At 43.2% G+C, this 13,726-nt stretch overlaps 1 protein-coding gene across 2 annotated transcripts in view; it reads left to right on the plus strand.

Moving 5' to 3' along the window:
- Window positions 1-13,726, plus strand: part of COX16 (cytochrome c oxidase assembly factor COX16) — a 46,257-nt gene that overhangs the window by 23,261 nt on the left and 9,270 nt on the right. For both annotated transcript variants that reach the window (XM_079990487.1, XM_079990488.1), the window contains exon 3: window positions 6,073-6,135. In XM_079990487.1, the coding sequence (XP_079846613.1) occupies window positions 6,073-6,135 (63 nt within the window). The remainder of the gene's footprint in view (window positions 1-6,072; window positions 6,136-13,726) is intronic.

Below are 13,726 nucleotides of genomic sequence, written 5' to 3' on the forward strand. Positions count from 1 at the left end.
TGCTTTAAAACAGGTCCGGGGACAGAGGGGAAGGCACGTGGCGCTTCCCCTCTGTCCCCGGAGATTGCGGGGCAGGCAATGGGGAGAAGCAATCTTCTCCCCGCCGCCCCTTGCTTTAAACAGGTCCGGGGACAGAGGGGAAGGCGCGCGGCGCTTCCCCTCTGTCCCCGGACGGTCTCCATAGGAACGCATTGATTGATTTTCAATGCATTCCTATGGAAAACCGTACTTCGCAAGACGAAAAACTCGCAAGAAGAAAAAACTTGTGGAACAAATTAATTTCGTCTTGCGAGGCACCACTGTATATGTCGTGGGGGTGGGGGTGGGCAGTCACGATTTTAGAGATACTTTGGTGGGACATGGCCAAAAAAAAAAAAAAAAGGTTGGGAACCACAGCTTTAAACCAAGGGCTTCTTTTACATTCACTTGTTAATTTGAGAGGGGCACGTCATTTCACTAACTGTGTCCCACAGTCCATGCACTCTTCTTTCTTTGCACCCCCCGGCTTCCTTTGAACTCTTCCTTCTGTTAACTACCCCTTCTTTTTTATTTCTCCTCTATAACACTTCTCCTTTCTCATTCTGCACCACTCCAATTTGTTTGCACCCACATCCGTTATTGATTTCCATTTTCTGAATTTCACATTCTCCTCCCCTTTTCTCAGATATCAGATGGAGTTCAACATTGTTCTAAAGCAGGGGTCAGCAACCTTTTTCAGCCACGGGCCGGTCCACCATCCCTCAGACCATGTGGTGGGCCAGACTATATGGGGGGGGGGGAGAACGAATTCCTATGCCCCACAAATAACCCAGAGATGCATTTTAAATAAAAGGACACATTCCACTCATGTAAAAAAACACTGATTCCCGGACTGTCCACTGGCTGGATTGAGAAGGCGATTGGGCAGCATCCAGGCCACGGGCCTTAGGTTGCCTACCCCTGTTCTAAGGCAGTAATTCATCAGTAATTCATCAGTGCAAACATGGACGGAACAGTTTTTCCTTTCCTACCTCCATGCACTCCCCACCACCCCGAGCCAATCGGGGGGCACATGGGGAATGAGGGGGGAACCCAGTGCACTAGTGGGTTTCATTGTCCTGGCTTCTGCAATTTCCATGACTACATAGGCCAAAACCAGTGTTACTTCAGTTAGCTTATTTTGTTTTATTTTGATACTCATTTAAATTGATATTATTTGGTTGCTTATTTGTTCTTAATTGGACTGCAAGCTGTAGGAGTTGTAGAACCGAAGGGCAGGATAACAAATAATTATACATAAATTCATATACAAATATGAAACATTATAGGGTAAATTGTCACGTATGTGTATTAGTTAAATAAATAATTGCTATTTAAATTTACTCATTTAAAATTACACACATATTGGTGGCATTATTCAGAACTCTCTTCCCCTTGTAGAGTGGCAGGGCCCAGGTCCCAGGCACATGAAAGACAAGAAGCAAACGGGGCTGAGAGTGAGGGGGAGAAGTTGGACAGGAGGAGGAGCCTCTGCTACTTACATCTTTTCAGAGTAAAGCATTGATTTTATTTTTTTTGCAGTCATTTGAGTATGTGTAGTGGGATGCCTTAGGGGTTGCTTGCTTTTTCTTTTTCCATATATAGCTGAGGTAAGAGAAATCCATGAAACGAATGCACAGAAAGGTGCAGTAGGTTCACACAGGCTAGACTTCATAGCTTAACACAAGGGACTTGGATAAGTTCTGTAGCTGAGCGTGACCAGAGAAAGGTGATGCACTGTGGAATTTGTTAACATTTAGGACACATTCCAAGGTTTGCCCTTCTTTTTCCCTCAGAGGACTTGGGTAGTGGAAAAAAAATTCATCCTGTACTTCACAAACAATTTTAACTCTCCTTTACTTGCTTCCTGAACAGATAAAAGAAGTGATACTCTGAACCTCACATCATGAATATTTGGGATAGCTACTGACAGCTAGTAAAATTCTATTGAATGAGAGTGTGAAAATGATATGGAGTGTCTTTTGGAAGATTAAACTTGTATTTAAGACCTCACTGTGCAGGCAGTTTAAAGACCACATTTAGCCATTGCTATTTATCACTGAAAATGGGAGAATGCAGAAACCCACGAGGGAGTGGGTTGTATTGTATTCTGAACACAAAATTCAGAGTACGTTTTGATGCTTTATGAATGAATGTGAAAGTGGGTGTGCTATATAAAACAGTGGTGGGGAACCACCAGCCCATGGGCCTAACAGCAGCCTTAATTTGGCCCACAAGGTCATTTTCCCCAAGCCACACCCACTTGCCCTACACCTGACACCATATACATTGTCAGGTATGGAGCAAGTAAATATGCAATTCCTTCCAAAAGTAGGGTTTGCAGTTTGAAATCCACCCCCTGGGCAAAGTAAAGTCTTCATCTGATGGCAGTGGCTTTGTCAGGAGTTGGGGAAGGTGAGGATCCAGCCTGCGATCTGGAAAGATTCCCCACTCCTGCTCTAAGGCAAAATGAAAAAATTACTGTATTTTTTGCACCATAACACTCACTTTTTTCCTCCTAAAAAGTAAGGGGAAATGTCTGTGCGTGTTATGGAGGGAATGCCTACAGGTGGCATGCCTACGGATTTTCCTCCTCTAAAAACTACGTGCGTGTTATGGTCGGGTGCATGTTATAGAGCGAAAAATACGGTAGTTCATCCTTGAGGAGGTTATGAAAGACATAAGGAAAAACACCTACTAGAATCAACGGCAGGACAGACTCGAGACAGTCATACTAGTGAAAGTCTTCACTGGTATGCAATTTTAGTGGTGTGCAACTATTCTCCTATTTGGATATGGCAACATAGCAAAAGGAAGGGGAGATGGCAGGGCCACTTTTGCCTACTGAGCAATTAATATTGCTTTGGGGGAAGATAACCAAAAGGAAGCTAAAAGCTTTGCAAAATGAGATGATTGTTTCCTGGTGGTTGCAAATAATGGGCATGCTCTGTCTCCGATATTGCATTGATCAAGAGTGGATATGTGAATTGATAATCTTTGTCTTTAGACTCAATAAATTGATCGGCTAATTTATAGTCTCCTGAAGCCATTCTCTTCAACCATGTCAATGCCGCCTACATAGACGCAATTATCTGAGAGGTTCCCCAGATTCAAGCCTTGAGTTAAAAAGCACACAGTAAAAGCAACCTCTGCTACAACCTAGGATTCACCGTGTATGCTTCCTTTCATGATTGATGCCGGGACAAGGAAAGAAATTAACTTCTTTTCCCCTCTCAGGATGAAAGCGGAATTCATTTTATACTTGGTGGGTTATGACAGGAAAGGGATCTCCATTTGTAAACAGTACCGTTTATAAATAATTATTTCTGGGGTGAAAACAACTGTTCTAAATGTACTGGAACTGTCTAGCAGTGTAAATTAGTTTTGTAGCCCATAAAATCCTGCAGTACAAACATTTGTTCAGTTATTGCCAACCTCTGGGTAGAATGTGGCCAGTTTTACCTGACAACAGTCCAAGGTCCACTAAAACGTCTTGGGCTGAGGGATTTGGTTAGGAACTTAGGCACACAGTTGACCTCCAAAGTCATTTTTTTTGTAAAAACATTCTTTTTTTGTAATATGTTATGGGGTCAATATCAGCCAGATCTTAGACAAAGCAGATTTTGTTTTACTGTGAATCTCAGTGCTTTGGTCCAGAAATTGTATCTATAAATAAATAGTGGGTATGAAATGTTTCTACAACACAAGAATGAATTCACTGCAGTGGTTGATAGAGATGGTGTCCTAAGCAGGCATAGGGGTGGGGATCCTCAAACATCAAAGGATCTTTTCTCTTATTTCTGATTGCTGAATGAAACTGACATTGCCAGTCTGCTTTGGAGACCTGCACTCTATGCTAGGGCTAGGCTTACTCCCCCACCTTCCTTCTTTATTCTTTCTGAAAACAGAGAGTTGCATTTATGCAGTTCAGATCTTGCTTTGAAACTAGATTATTCTTGGACCAAAACAAGCCATTGTGGTGATTTAACTATCATAAGGTATATATAGCAGTAGTATATGCAAATTTCCTTAAAGTGTTCTGTGCTCACGAGGTTTGTCTTTTTTTTTTTTAAGTTTAATTGCTCCCATAGGTACCCCACTGTAATACAGTGGTGCCCCGCAAGACGAACGCCTTGCAAGACGGAAAACCCGCTAGACGAAAGGGTTTTCCGTTTTGGAGGCGCTTCGCAAAACGAATTTCCCTATGGGCTTGCTTCGCAAGACGAAAATGTCTTGTGAGTTCCTGCGGGGGTTTTTCCCTCCCCCCCCCTTTTCCTAAGCCCTAAGCCGCTTAACAGCTGATCCGCTGATAAGCCGCTTATCAGCTGATCCGCTAAAAGCCGCTAAACCGCTAATAGCGCTAATCCGCTAAGCTGTTAATGGGCTTGCTTCGCAAGATGAAAAAACCGCTATACGAAGAGCCTCACGGAACGGATTAATTTCGTCTTGCGAGGCACCACTGTAACAAAATATTATTTGTGGCCCCCTAGGCCTCTCCAAAATCTGGTCTTTTAAATAATGAATAAATAAATTACTTTCATTTAACAATCACTCATCTCATTCCTTGCTGTGATTCTGTCTGTCATCCTTCACCTCCTGAGTCACATGAGGGTAGGGCAGTGGTTCCTAAATATAACTACTTATCTTAGTTGTATTCTAGCTCTAAGGTGACAATTTGGAAGGGAAATTAAGCACAGATGTCCTCTCTCTCCTTTATTGAGACAAAGATGGAATTGTCAGGATCACAGATATGTTTGAAAATAGCACATCTCTGCCCCACAACATACTGTTGACTATTGCTAGAGGCTCAGGGGGAGATTGGCTCCAGACAGTGAAGATGAAGAGTACTCACAGGTCCCTAAAGTTCTTTTCAAAAACTAATGGCAATAAAGCACCAACCACAGAAAGAGCATCAGTGCTGTACGATATGCTACTAGATGTCCCAAATGTTTGGGAAACCCTAGCTTAAGGCAATGTCTGAGAGTTTTGAACTTGCTAAGCCTGGGGGGTATTCTGTTGGTGGTGGGTTTTCCTTGGAGCTAACTGTTGGGCAATCTTACTTAATTCTTCAGAATGGCTAGGAAATAACCTGAAAAGAGAGCATGTCCCCCATTCTTTGCTAAGGACAATGTAATTTGGGAAACTGTAATTTGAGTTGGAGACTATGATCAATAGAGAGACTTAAGTTTTAAGATTCTGTAAGCTAAGTGCATCAGGGGATAGGGCTGCCTCTCTGTGAAGTTCCAATTTAGCTGTCCGTTGGAGGGTCAAGCTGTGACTCCACCTGTGTTCAACCTGTATATAAATAAAATATTACAAAATAGCATAAGCCTCTAGTGACGTCCTTCCAAGGGAAACCAAATCTGAATGAGCACTGGGCTGCTAAAAGGAACTATTCAGCCCTAGGAGACGTTGGAGATAAATCCGAATGGTCGGTTCATTGTTTGAATTTCATTAGCTCTGTGTTTGAATGTGAGAGCCGGTCTTTTCTTCCAAGTCTCTAGAATGCCAGTCTGCAGTTTCCAAGGTGGATTCCCAAAGGGAGGGTTCTTGCATTCATATTCCTGGTGTGATCCATTCTGAGACACTGAGTTCAAGCAAGCCTCTTGCAATCTTAAATTGTTTAGTTTGTGATCAAAACTGAACTAAAGGAGTTCATTTTCATTTTTAGAAGAGAGAGGTAGTTGTGTACCTGTCCCAGTTTCCTACTTTATGAATGAAAATGTATGAGAGACATCTTCAGTGATCTGTTTTTCATATGCATATCATCTTTTCCCTTCCACGGTTCTTTAGACTTAAGGTGTAGTACCATCAAGGTGAAAGGCTGTGGATTTTAAGTGGAGCATTGTTTGCAGAAGTCTCTCTGCTTCAGAGATATTGCCAGAATCTACTGTGACAAAGAGCCAATTGGAAATGCAGTTCTTGATTCTTTTCCTATGCTGAGGAACAGCACACTGCAACAGACTAGAGGGGATATTTCCTGTTTTGAATGTTTTTTCGAAACTTAAATGTACAATGTTTGATAGATATTTTCTGGTCTTTTTGACTTGGCAGATTGATCCAGCTCTGGCAGAAAGAATCAAGAAGAATAAAGTGACTCTGGAATCGGAATATGAGGTATGGTTCACTGCATGTTCTAGCACTGAAGGCTTTTCTTTGCTACCCTTCACTAGTGATAATAATGGTGTTTCTTCCCCTAGCTAAAATTAAAACAGCCCTGGCTTTGATTCATGGGCGTCCAGTAAAAGCAGCCTTTGCTTTTGGATAGAAGCAATATTTGAGAGTTCAAAGCCTTTTATAGCACTCCTCTTCTTTGATGTCCGCCTGCCAAATACAACACTGCAAATACATTTTAACTGTTCCTGTGGTTAGTCTATAAAAGATTTGCAGGTCTGACTGGAATGTGCAGGAGTCTCCATTTATATTGCTAATATTATAATGGGATCCATGTGGCTAATTGCAAAACCATATGATTGCTTTAGTGACACTGGCTGTTAAATAATTGTTCTCTCAAACCACTTGTAACATTTCAGGTTTTCTGGCTCTCTTTTACAGCATTATATATATATATATATATATATATACTCTTGCAAAGAAATGTTTTTCATTTCCTTGGGAAATCTTTGGTGGCAGTTGTGGTGGGGAGACTGTGGAATTAAACATTAATTTCATCTCCGTCAGGAAAGGCTTCCATAATTTTTTTCGTACTTGACCTCAATCTCACCCCACTCCCCCAAATCCCTAGTATGTTCCAGGTCCCAAGGAGCACCAAAGAGGGTTGGGACCAATGTAGATTCAGCCCTCTTCTGGTCTTTGTGTATGGTCTCTTGTACATATTAATACCAGTGGCTGGGGAACATGAGTAAGAGAGTGAAACTGTGCTTATGTGTTGTGGGTTTCCCTTAAGCATCTGGGTGGCCACTGTGAGGAAAAGGATGCTGGACTCGATGGGCCTTTGGGCTGATCCATCAGGGCTCTTCCTACGTTCTTAGGCATTTCCTGTAAATAACCCTTTCACTTCGATCTTTACTATTCACCTTGGTGTAAAAACAAAAGCCCAACAATAATCCTTGGAGGCATGCTTAAAAATGCATTTCATTCTGCATCATTTGGGTGACAGAAAGCATCATTCTTTGCAAGTGGAATGAAATTGTTTGCCTCAAACTCATAACTTAAAAATCCATTAACACACAATTCTCTTGCCTTTCGAGAGCCTTTTGTCTTCTATATTCCCTTACTGGTTATTGTAACTGCTCTGATTTATTTATGTAAAGAAACCATCATATAATGCAAAGAAGAGGCTCTCTCCTTTACACTTGACACACAACTTATCTCAGAATTGTGTGCCTATTTGGATATGCAGTACTTTCTCCCAACCAGGTTTTAGTAGCTGCCTGAAGACCAATATTTAGATTGCCAGAATGGTATTGAGTCTCATGGGAAATTCAGAAGTAATGACACAAAAGTGGCACAGAGAAACATGAAATTTTAAAACATTAAATCTGTTCAGATGATGCTTGCAAGAACTGTACTAGATGAGGAAGTGGCTGAAAAACCCTTCTGCTTTGCCTGAAAACCCACTGAGGCCAAATCCAAACAACTCTCATAGTGGAAGGGAATTTAAATTGTCTCGGCTTTGAAAGTACCTTATAATCAATGGGGTTTAGCTAAATACATGTACACAGAGCTGTAAACTCTCAAGGTGTTGGGCTTCTTTAATTATGTGGCTGTGTAGAGGGAATTCAATCTAGCCAGCAGCTGGTAGTGGAGGGTTTTCTATTAAAAATTTTTTTTGATCCAACACTACAAATAGTGCTTTTCCAAAAGTGAATCACAGAACACAGGGCTGAAGAAGCTTCAGCTGGTTGTTGGACATTTGGGAAGCAATGCACAAGACCCCTGTTGACCAAGCACCCTCCTTACTCACCCCACACCTGACATAATGTATGAGGGCAGGTGGCCATGTCTTGTCCAAAGCAGCCTCATGGGTCACATGGGGAGACCTGTTGGGTCAAAACTGACTCACAGGCAAGAGGCTTCCCACCCCTGAATTGAGTTCTTTTTTGAAATACAAAGAGCAACATAGTCTTTAAAATATGTACAGTGGTACCTCGGGTTAAGTACTTAATTCGTTCCGGAGGTCCATTCTTAACCTGAAACTGTTCTTAACCTGAAGCACCACTTTAGCTAATGGGGCCTCCTGCTGCCGCCGCGCCGCTGGAGCACGATTTCTGTTCTTATCCTGAAGCAAAGTTCTTAACCTGAAGCACTATTTCTAGGTTAGCAGAGTCTGTAACCTGAAGAAGAGAAGAGTTTGGATTTGATATCCCGCTTTATCACTACCCGAAGGAGTCTCAAAGCGGCTAACATTCTCCTTTCCCTTCCTCCCCTACAACAAACACTCTGTGAGGTGAGTGGGGCTGAGAGACTTCGGAGAAGTGTGACTAGCCCAAGGTCACCCAGCAGCTGCATGTGGAGGAGCGGAGACGCGAACCTGGTTCCCCAGATTACGAGTCTGCTGCTCTTAACCACTACACCACACTGGCTCTCTCTGAAGCGTATGTAACCTGAAGTGTATGTAACCCGAGGTACCACTGTATAAGGAGTGGGCAGATTTCAGATCTGCATTATCTGATCCCCCACTCTAATCCTCCTCTCAACTCTTATACCTGTCAGGTGGAACATGGTGCCAAAGACATCCACTTAGAATTAAAGAATTCTGAGCCCAGGAATATTTTAGGATACAAAAACAGAACAAAGCTTACAGTCCTTCTACACAAAACTCCACTCCTGGTTACTGCCGCCCCAATAACTTTTTTCATTTTAGCAGTTGGAAGTGGGGATAGACATTTTGCTTTTGCTGTTGGGAGTCTGAAATCCTTGCCAGTTTTCCAGAAGTCGCTCTGAGATCTGCCAGTAGATCCTGATCCACCTTGGGCCCACCCCTGTTTCTGAATTACAAAAGGTTTCAACTTAGTACTTGTACCATAAATTTCAAGAAGGCGCTTATGCCTCTGAATAATTACAAAGCTGTATTGTATAAGCTCTTGGGCTCCATGATCACTGCAGATGGTGACAGCAGTCATGAAATTAAAAGACACCTGCTTCTTGGAAGAAAAGCGATGACAGACCTAGACAGCATCTTAAAAAGCAGAGATATCATCTTGCCGACAAAGGTCCGTATAGTTAAAGCTATAGTTTTCCCAGTTGTGATGTATGGAAGTGAGAGCTGGACCATAAAGAAGGCTGATCGCCGAAGAATTGATGCTATTGAATTATGGTGCTGGAGGAGACTCTTGAGAGTCCCATGGACTGCAAGAAGATCATACCTACCCATTCTTAAGGAAATCAGCCCTGAGTGCTCATTGGAAGGACAGATCCTGAAGCTGAGGCTCCAATACTCTGGCCACCTCATGAGAAGAGAAGACTCTCTGGGAAAGACCCTGATGTTGGGAAAGATTTAGGGCACAAGGAGAAGGGGAGGCAGAGGACGAGATGGTTGGACAGTGTTCTCAAAGCTACAAACATGAGTTTGACCAAACTGCGGGAGGCAGTGGAAGACAGGAGTGCCTGGCATGCACTGGTCCATGGGGTCACTACTAAACGACTAAACAATTGTATAAGATGAGCGAAGTTCTGCTTGGATATGGTGTTCAAGATCTCAAAGGAGAGCTACAATTGGTGCATATATTTGTATAGCAAATGACTGCACTTTCAGGTCTGTCATGAATTCTATCCTGTCTTGTGTTCTAGGAGTAAGCTCCTTCCCCAAGTTACCCCCACATCCACCCACAGAGTTTAAAGCATTCTGCTCACACACTTATATGTTCTTATGCAGTCAGCTAGGCCTAGCTGTCTCATTTGCCTAATAAATCATTGCTCTTTCTATAAGTGCCACCAGAACTAATGGGAATGTAGCTCTGCTTCTGGGATGCACCTTGTAAAGCAGATTGTAAAAATGCAAAGCATAGCATTTCATGCTTGGACACCGCGGTCTACATTATTTGAAGCGGCAAGGCACGGGTGAAAATCCAAAAATAAACCAACACAGGTACAAGTGGCAAATGAATCCCTAACAGATAATTTGCTTTAAATAGTCAACAGAACTGTAGGCTTAAAAACACACACCCTGAAATAACTTCCTCAGAGCTACAAAGTAGCATATTTATATTAATTTTTTATCTTGCTTTTTTTCTCTGAGGAACTCAAGAGCAGCCATTTAGGCAAAGGTTACCATATTTTTTTCAATGAATCCGGGGACACTTTTCAACTTCAGTGGGTTTTGTATGGGACTGATCTGTAAATCTGGGGACTGGCCCCAGGAAACGGGTAACCTTAATTTAGGCCTTACAGAGGTGTCAAATTTGTGCCTGGGCTATGCCATTTCAGACTTCAGGTGGGGTCTTGTGCAGTTTAAATATTGCCCACACTGAATTCCATCTGCAGAAAAAGTAGAATGTCAGCAAGAAGGGCTGTAGCCTAAATTTTCAATTCTTGCTTTCTACATGGAGTTACAGTGGAGCATCCAGTCATTTGAACCTCCACCTGATGACTGAAGTGATAGGCCTTTGCCTCACAGCAATCATAAAATCATAGAATCGTAGTTGGAAGGGACCCAAGGGTCATCTAGTCCAACCCTCTGCAATGCAGGAATCTCAGCTCAATCATCCATGACAGATGGCCATCCAACCTCTGCCTAAAAAGGAAGGAGAGTACAACATCCCGAGGGAGACTATTCCACTGTCGGAACAGCTCTTACCGTCATAAGGTTTTTCCATATGTTTAGTCGGAATCTCCTTTCTTGTAACTTAAAACCATTGGTTCGAGTCCTACTCTGCAGAGCAGCAGGAAATAAGCTTGCTCCCTTTCCCCTGTGACAGCTCTTCAGATATCTCCTCTCAGTCTCCTCTTTCCCAGGCTAAACATACCCAACTCCTTCAACCATTCCTCATAAGGTTTGGTTTCCAGACCCTTGATGAGTCAGGTGGGGACAGAAGCAGACATCACAAGAGCTCCAAAGCAGCAGCCTTCTGTTGCCACCTCTTTCTCTCTTACGGTAAGAATCTTACCCCGTAATAACTAGCCTACAAAATACGTTGCAGGATTTCACTTTGAGTTTCCCTGCCCCTTCACATGGAATTGGAGCAAGAGAATACACAGCAGAGTGACAGGTCACCACATGTTTTGCGGACATGGACAGAGGGAAAAGTAGATGTGGGGCTGCTGCTCTCATCACAAAAGGCATGTGGCTGCTGCTTTCTGATTCTGGTCTGAGGCGACATGGTACCCTCTGAAACAATGGGGCCAATGGTGGTAGAGGCTGCAGGGGAAGGGGGAAATCGGCAAAGGTAGCTTCCCCATCCCTGTCAGTGGGCTGTCTCCACTGGGTCAAAAGCCTTCAATGGATGTGTGAAGCCTTTCCATCCATGAAAGTCAAAGTCTTCTGGGTACAGGCAAGTGAAGTGCCCAAGGCAACCCAGTTGTGGTGGGTACCATATTGGCCCAACTATAAGCAGCACCAGAAAATAAGCTGCACCTTTAAAATACAAGGCTTATTTGCAAGTGTGACCTGCCTCCCAGCACTACCGCCCTGAACCGGGGACGGGTATCCAGCACTCGGTGCCCCACTCTCCAAGATGGTGTCGGTGCATGGCTCCGAGTATAAGCCGCATTTTAACTTTTCACAGTTGGAACTTGGGGGGGAAAGGGCAGCTTATATTCAGGCCAATGCAGTGTTTTGTTTCCCACCAACAAGCCCAACACTCTGACTCCTGTACCACACTGCGTATGTTATTAAATATGTCTTGCTTATAACTGGAATAATGCACAAAGGAATTGAAAGAAATAATCCGTTTCCCCTCTTTTTCAAATTCTTTTTGTCCACACTTCCTCTTGTCATTTTCATCTTTCTCATTAGTCTGTTGGAACAACTTGCTCAAGCAGGTCCCAAACATCACACCCTGGAAGTAAAAATCTTAATATCTTTACATGTATTGTACCCCGTTTTTCTGCTTTTATATTGATTTCCCCATAAGAAAACTAATAATTGGATAGCTTCAGCAATTCTAGGGAAGATATAGTATAGTAAAATAAAGTCAGACACCATGCACGTGTTGTGTGGGTGGGTGGGTGGGTGCACAAACGCACACACTTTTTCAGTGGGGTAGGTGACAATTTTACCTCCAAGCTTATTAGCCTCCAGGTCTGGGGTCTGCCTTGCTTCTGCCTCTTCTCATTCATTCTTTCTGAACCTGTAAATGTGCGAATTAACAGTTTTCCAGAAAGAAACAATAACAGACTGTCCCTTCTGAATGGATGTGACATGAGCAAGAGGCAAGAAAACCCAAGTTTCACTAATGCTGTACCAAGACTCTAAACTAATGGCTCCACTAGGCTCCTTCCTGCTTGGGCATAGTTGGCAGCAGGGGAAATTGTCCCTGTTTAAATGGAGCCAATGTGATGTAAAATAAATAACTTAATCCCCGTGGCAACACAGTACCTGACTTTGTCTGATGTCTATTCATTTGCAAAGTGCAAAATAGCCCAGGGTCTAGCTGAGCAGAGGTTGTTTTCTCCTCCTTCCACCTAACAATCCTTTGCTTGTCTTGAACATTTAAGCTAACCCTCTTTGGGATGGAGCTTGAGGGAACCAGCTGGATCTCAAGTGTGCTTGGCGCTTGAGCCTTGCCTCTGCTAGATACTCACCTGACCTGGAAGCTTGCACAGGCCTTTCCCAAAAGTGACAGTTCTGTTGCATATACTGTCAAGTCGTTGCATATCTCTGTCTATTCCAATTCATGGTGCTTGCAGGAGGTTATATTGTCTTTCCGTCGTGCAGAGACTGCTTCCTTACACTCATCTGCATGGAGAAAAGCCAGCTGGGAAGTAGCAAATACGGACCCTGCAATATCATGGAAAATTGGGAGAGGGAGCAAAGGAACACCCACATTTTTCTTCCAAGCACAAGCATTGGTGGATCACAGGGGAAGTAGCCGACCTTGCCTGAGTCTCTCATCTTATCTCTGACTGTTACGGCATGCATGTTTTCTCAAAAGTATTGATGCATCCAGTCTTCTCCACCTTACATCAATCAATCAATCAATCAATCAATCAATCAATCAATCAATTAATTAATTAAGGATTAAGTCATCCCCCTTGAACTACCTCCTTCCTATATGCACCTTAATCAAACTTGTTGAAGACACCCTAATTCTTGTACTGAAAGTGTGTACTTGTCCCCCTCTACTCCAGTTCCTCGTTGACATGTAGTGTAACTCAAGATCACACAGCATGTGATCGGGGGAAACTCAGTTTAGGTGACTTTATTCTCTCTCCCCGTTCCCCCCGAAGACACGTGCACTTCTGAGGGGTGAAAAAGGTGTTCAGGGCCCACACACAATTAGGTGTTTTTGTCAAGCAACTGGTACACACTGGATGGGTTAGCTTCATGCTAGAAGGGAGGAGCTGATCTTGCTCAGCCATTAAGTGATGGCATCACACTTGGGTAATGGGAACTGAGGCAAGGAGAGAGAGGCTCTTCATACCTCATCATACCAGAGTAACTGAGCTGAAGGAACTGAAGATTTCAAGCTATATATGGGATAGCCATAGGCTGCACATGCTGTACCTTCAAAGCACATTTGAAGCTCATTTTCCCCTCCCAAGAACTCTAGTTTACCCCTTCACAGAGTTACAGTTCCCAGCAACC

This window comes from Podarcis cretensis (genome assembly GCF_951804945.1).
Source record: "Podarcis cretensis genome assembly, chromosome: 1".
Taxonomy (NCBI): Eukaryota; Metazoa; Chordata; class Lepidosauria; order Squamata; family Lacertidae; genus Podarcis; species Podarcis cretensis.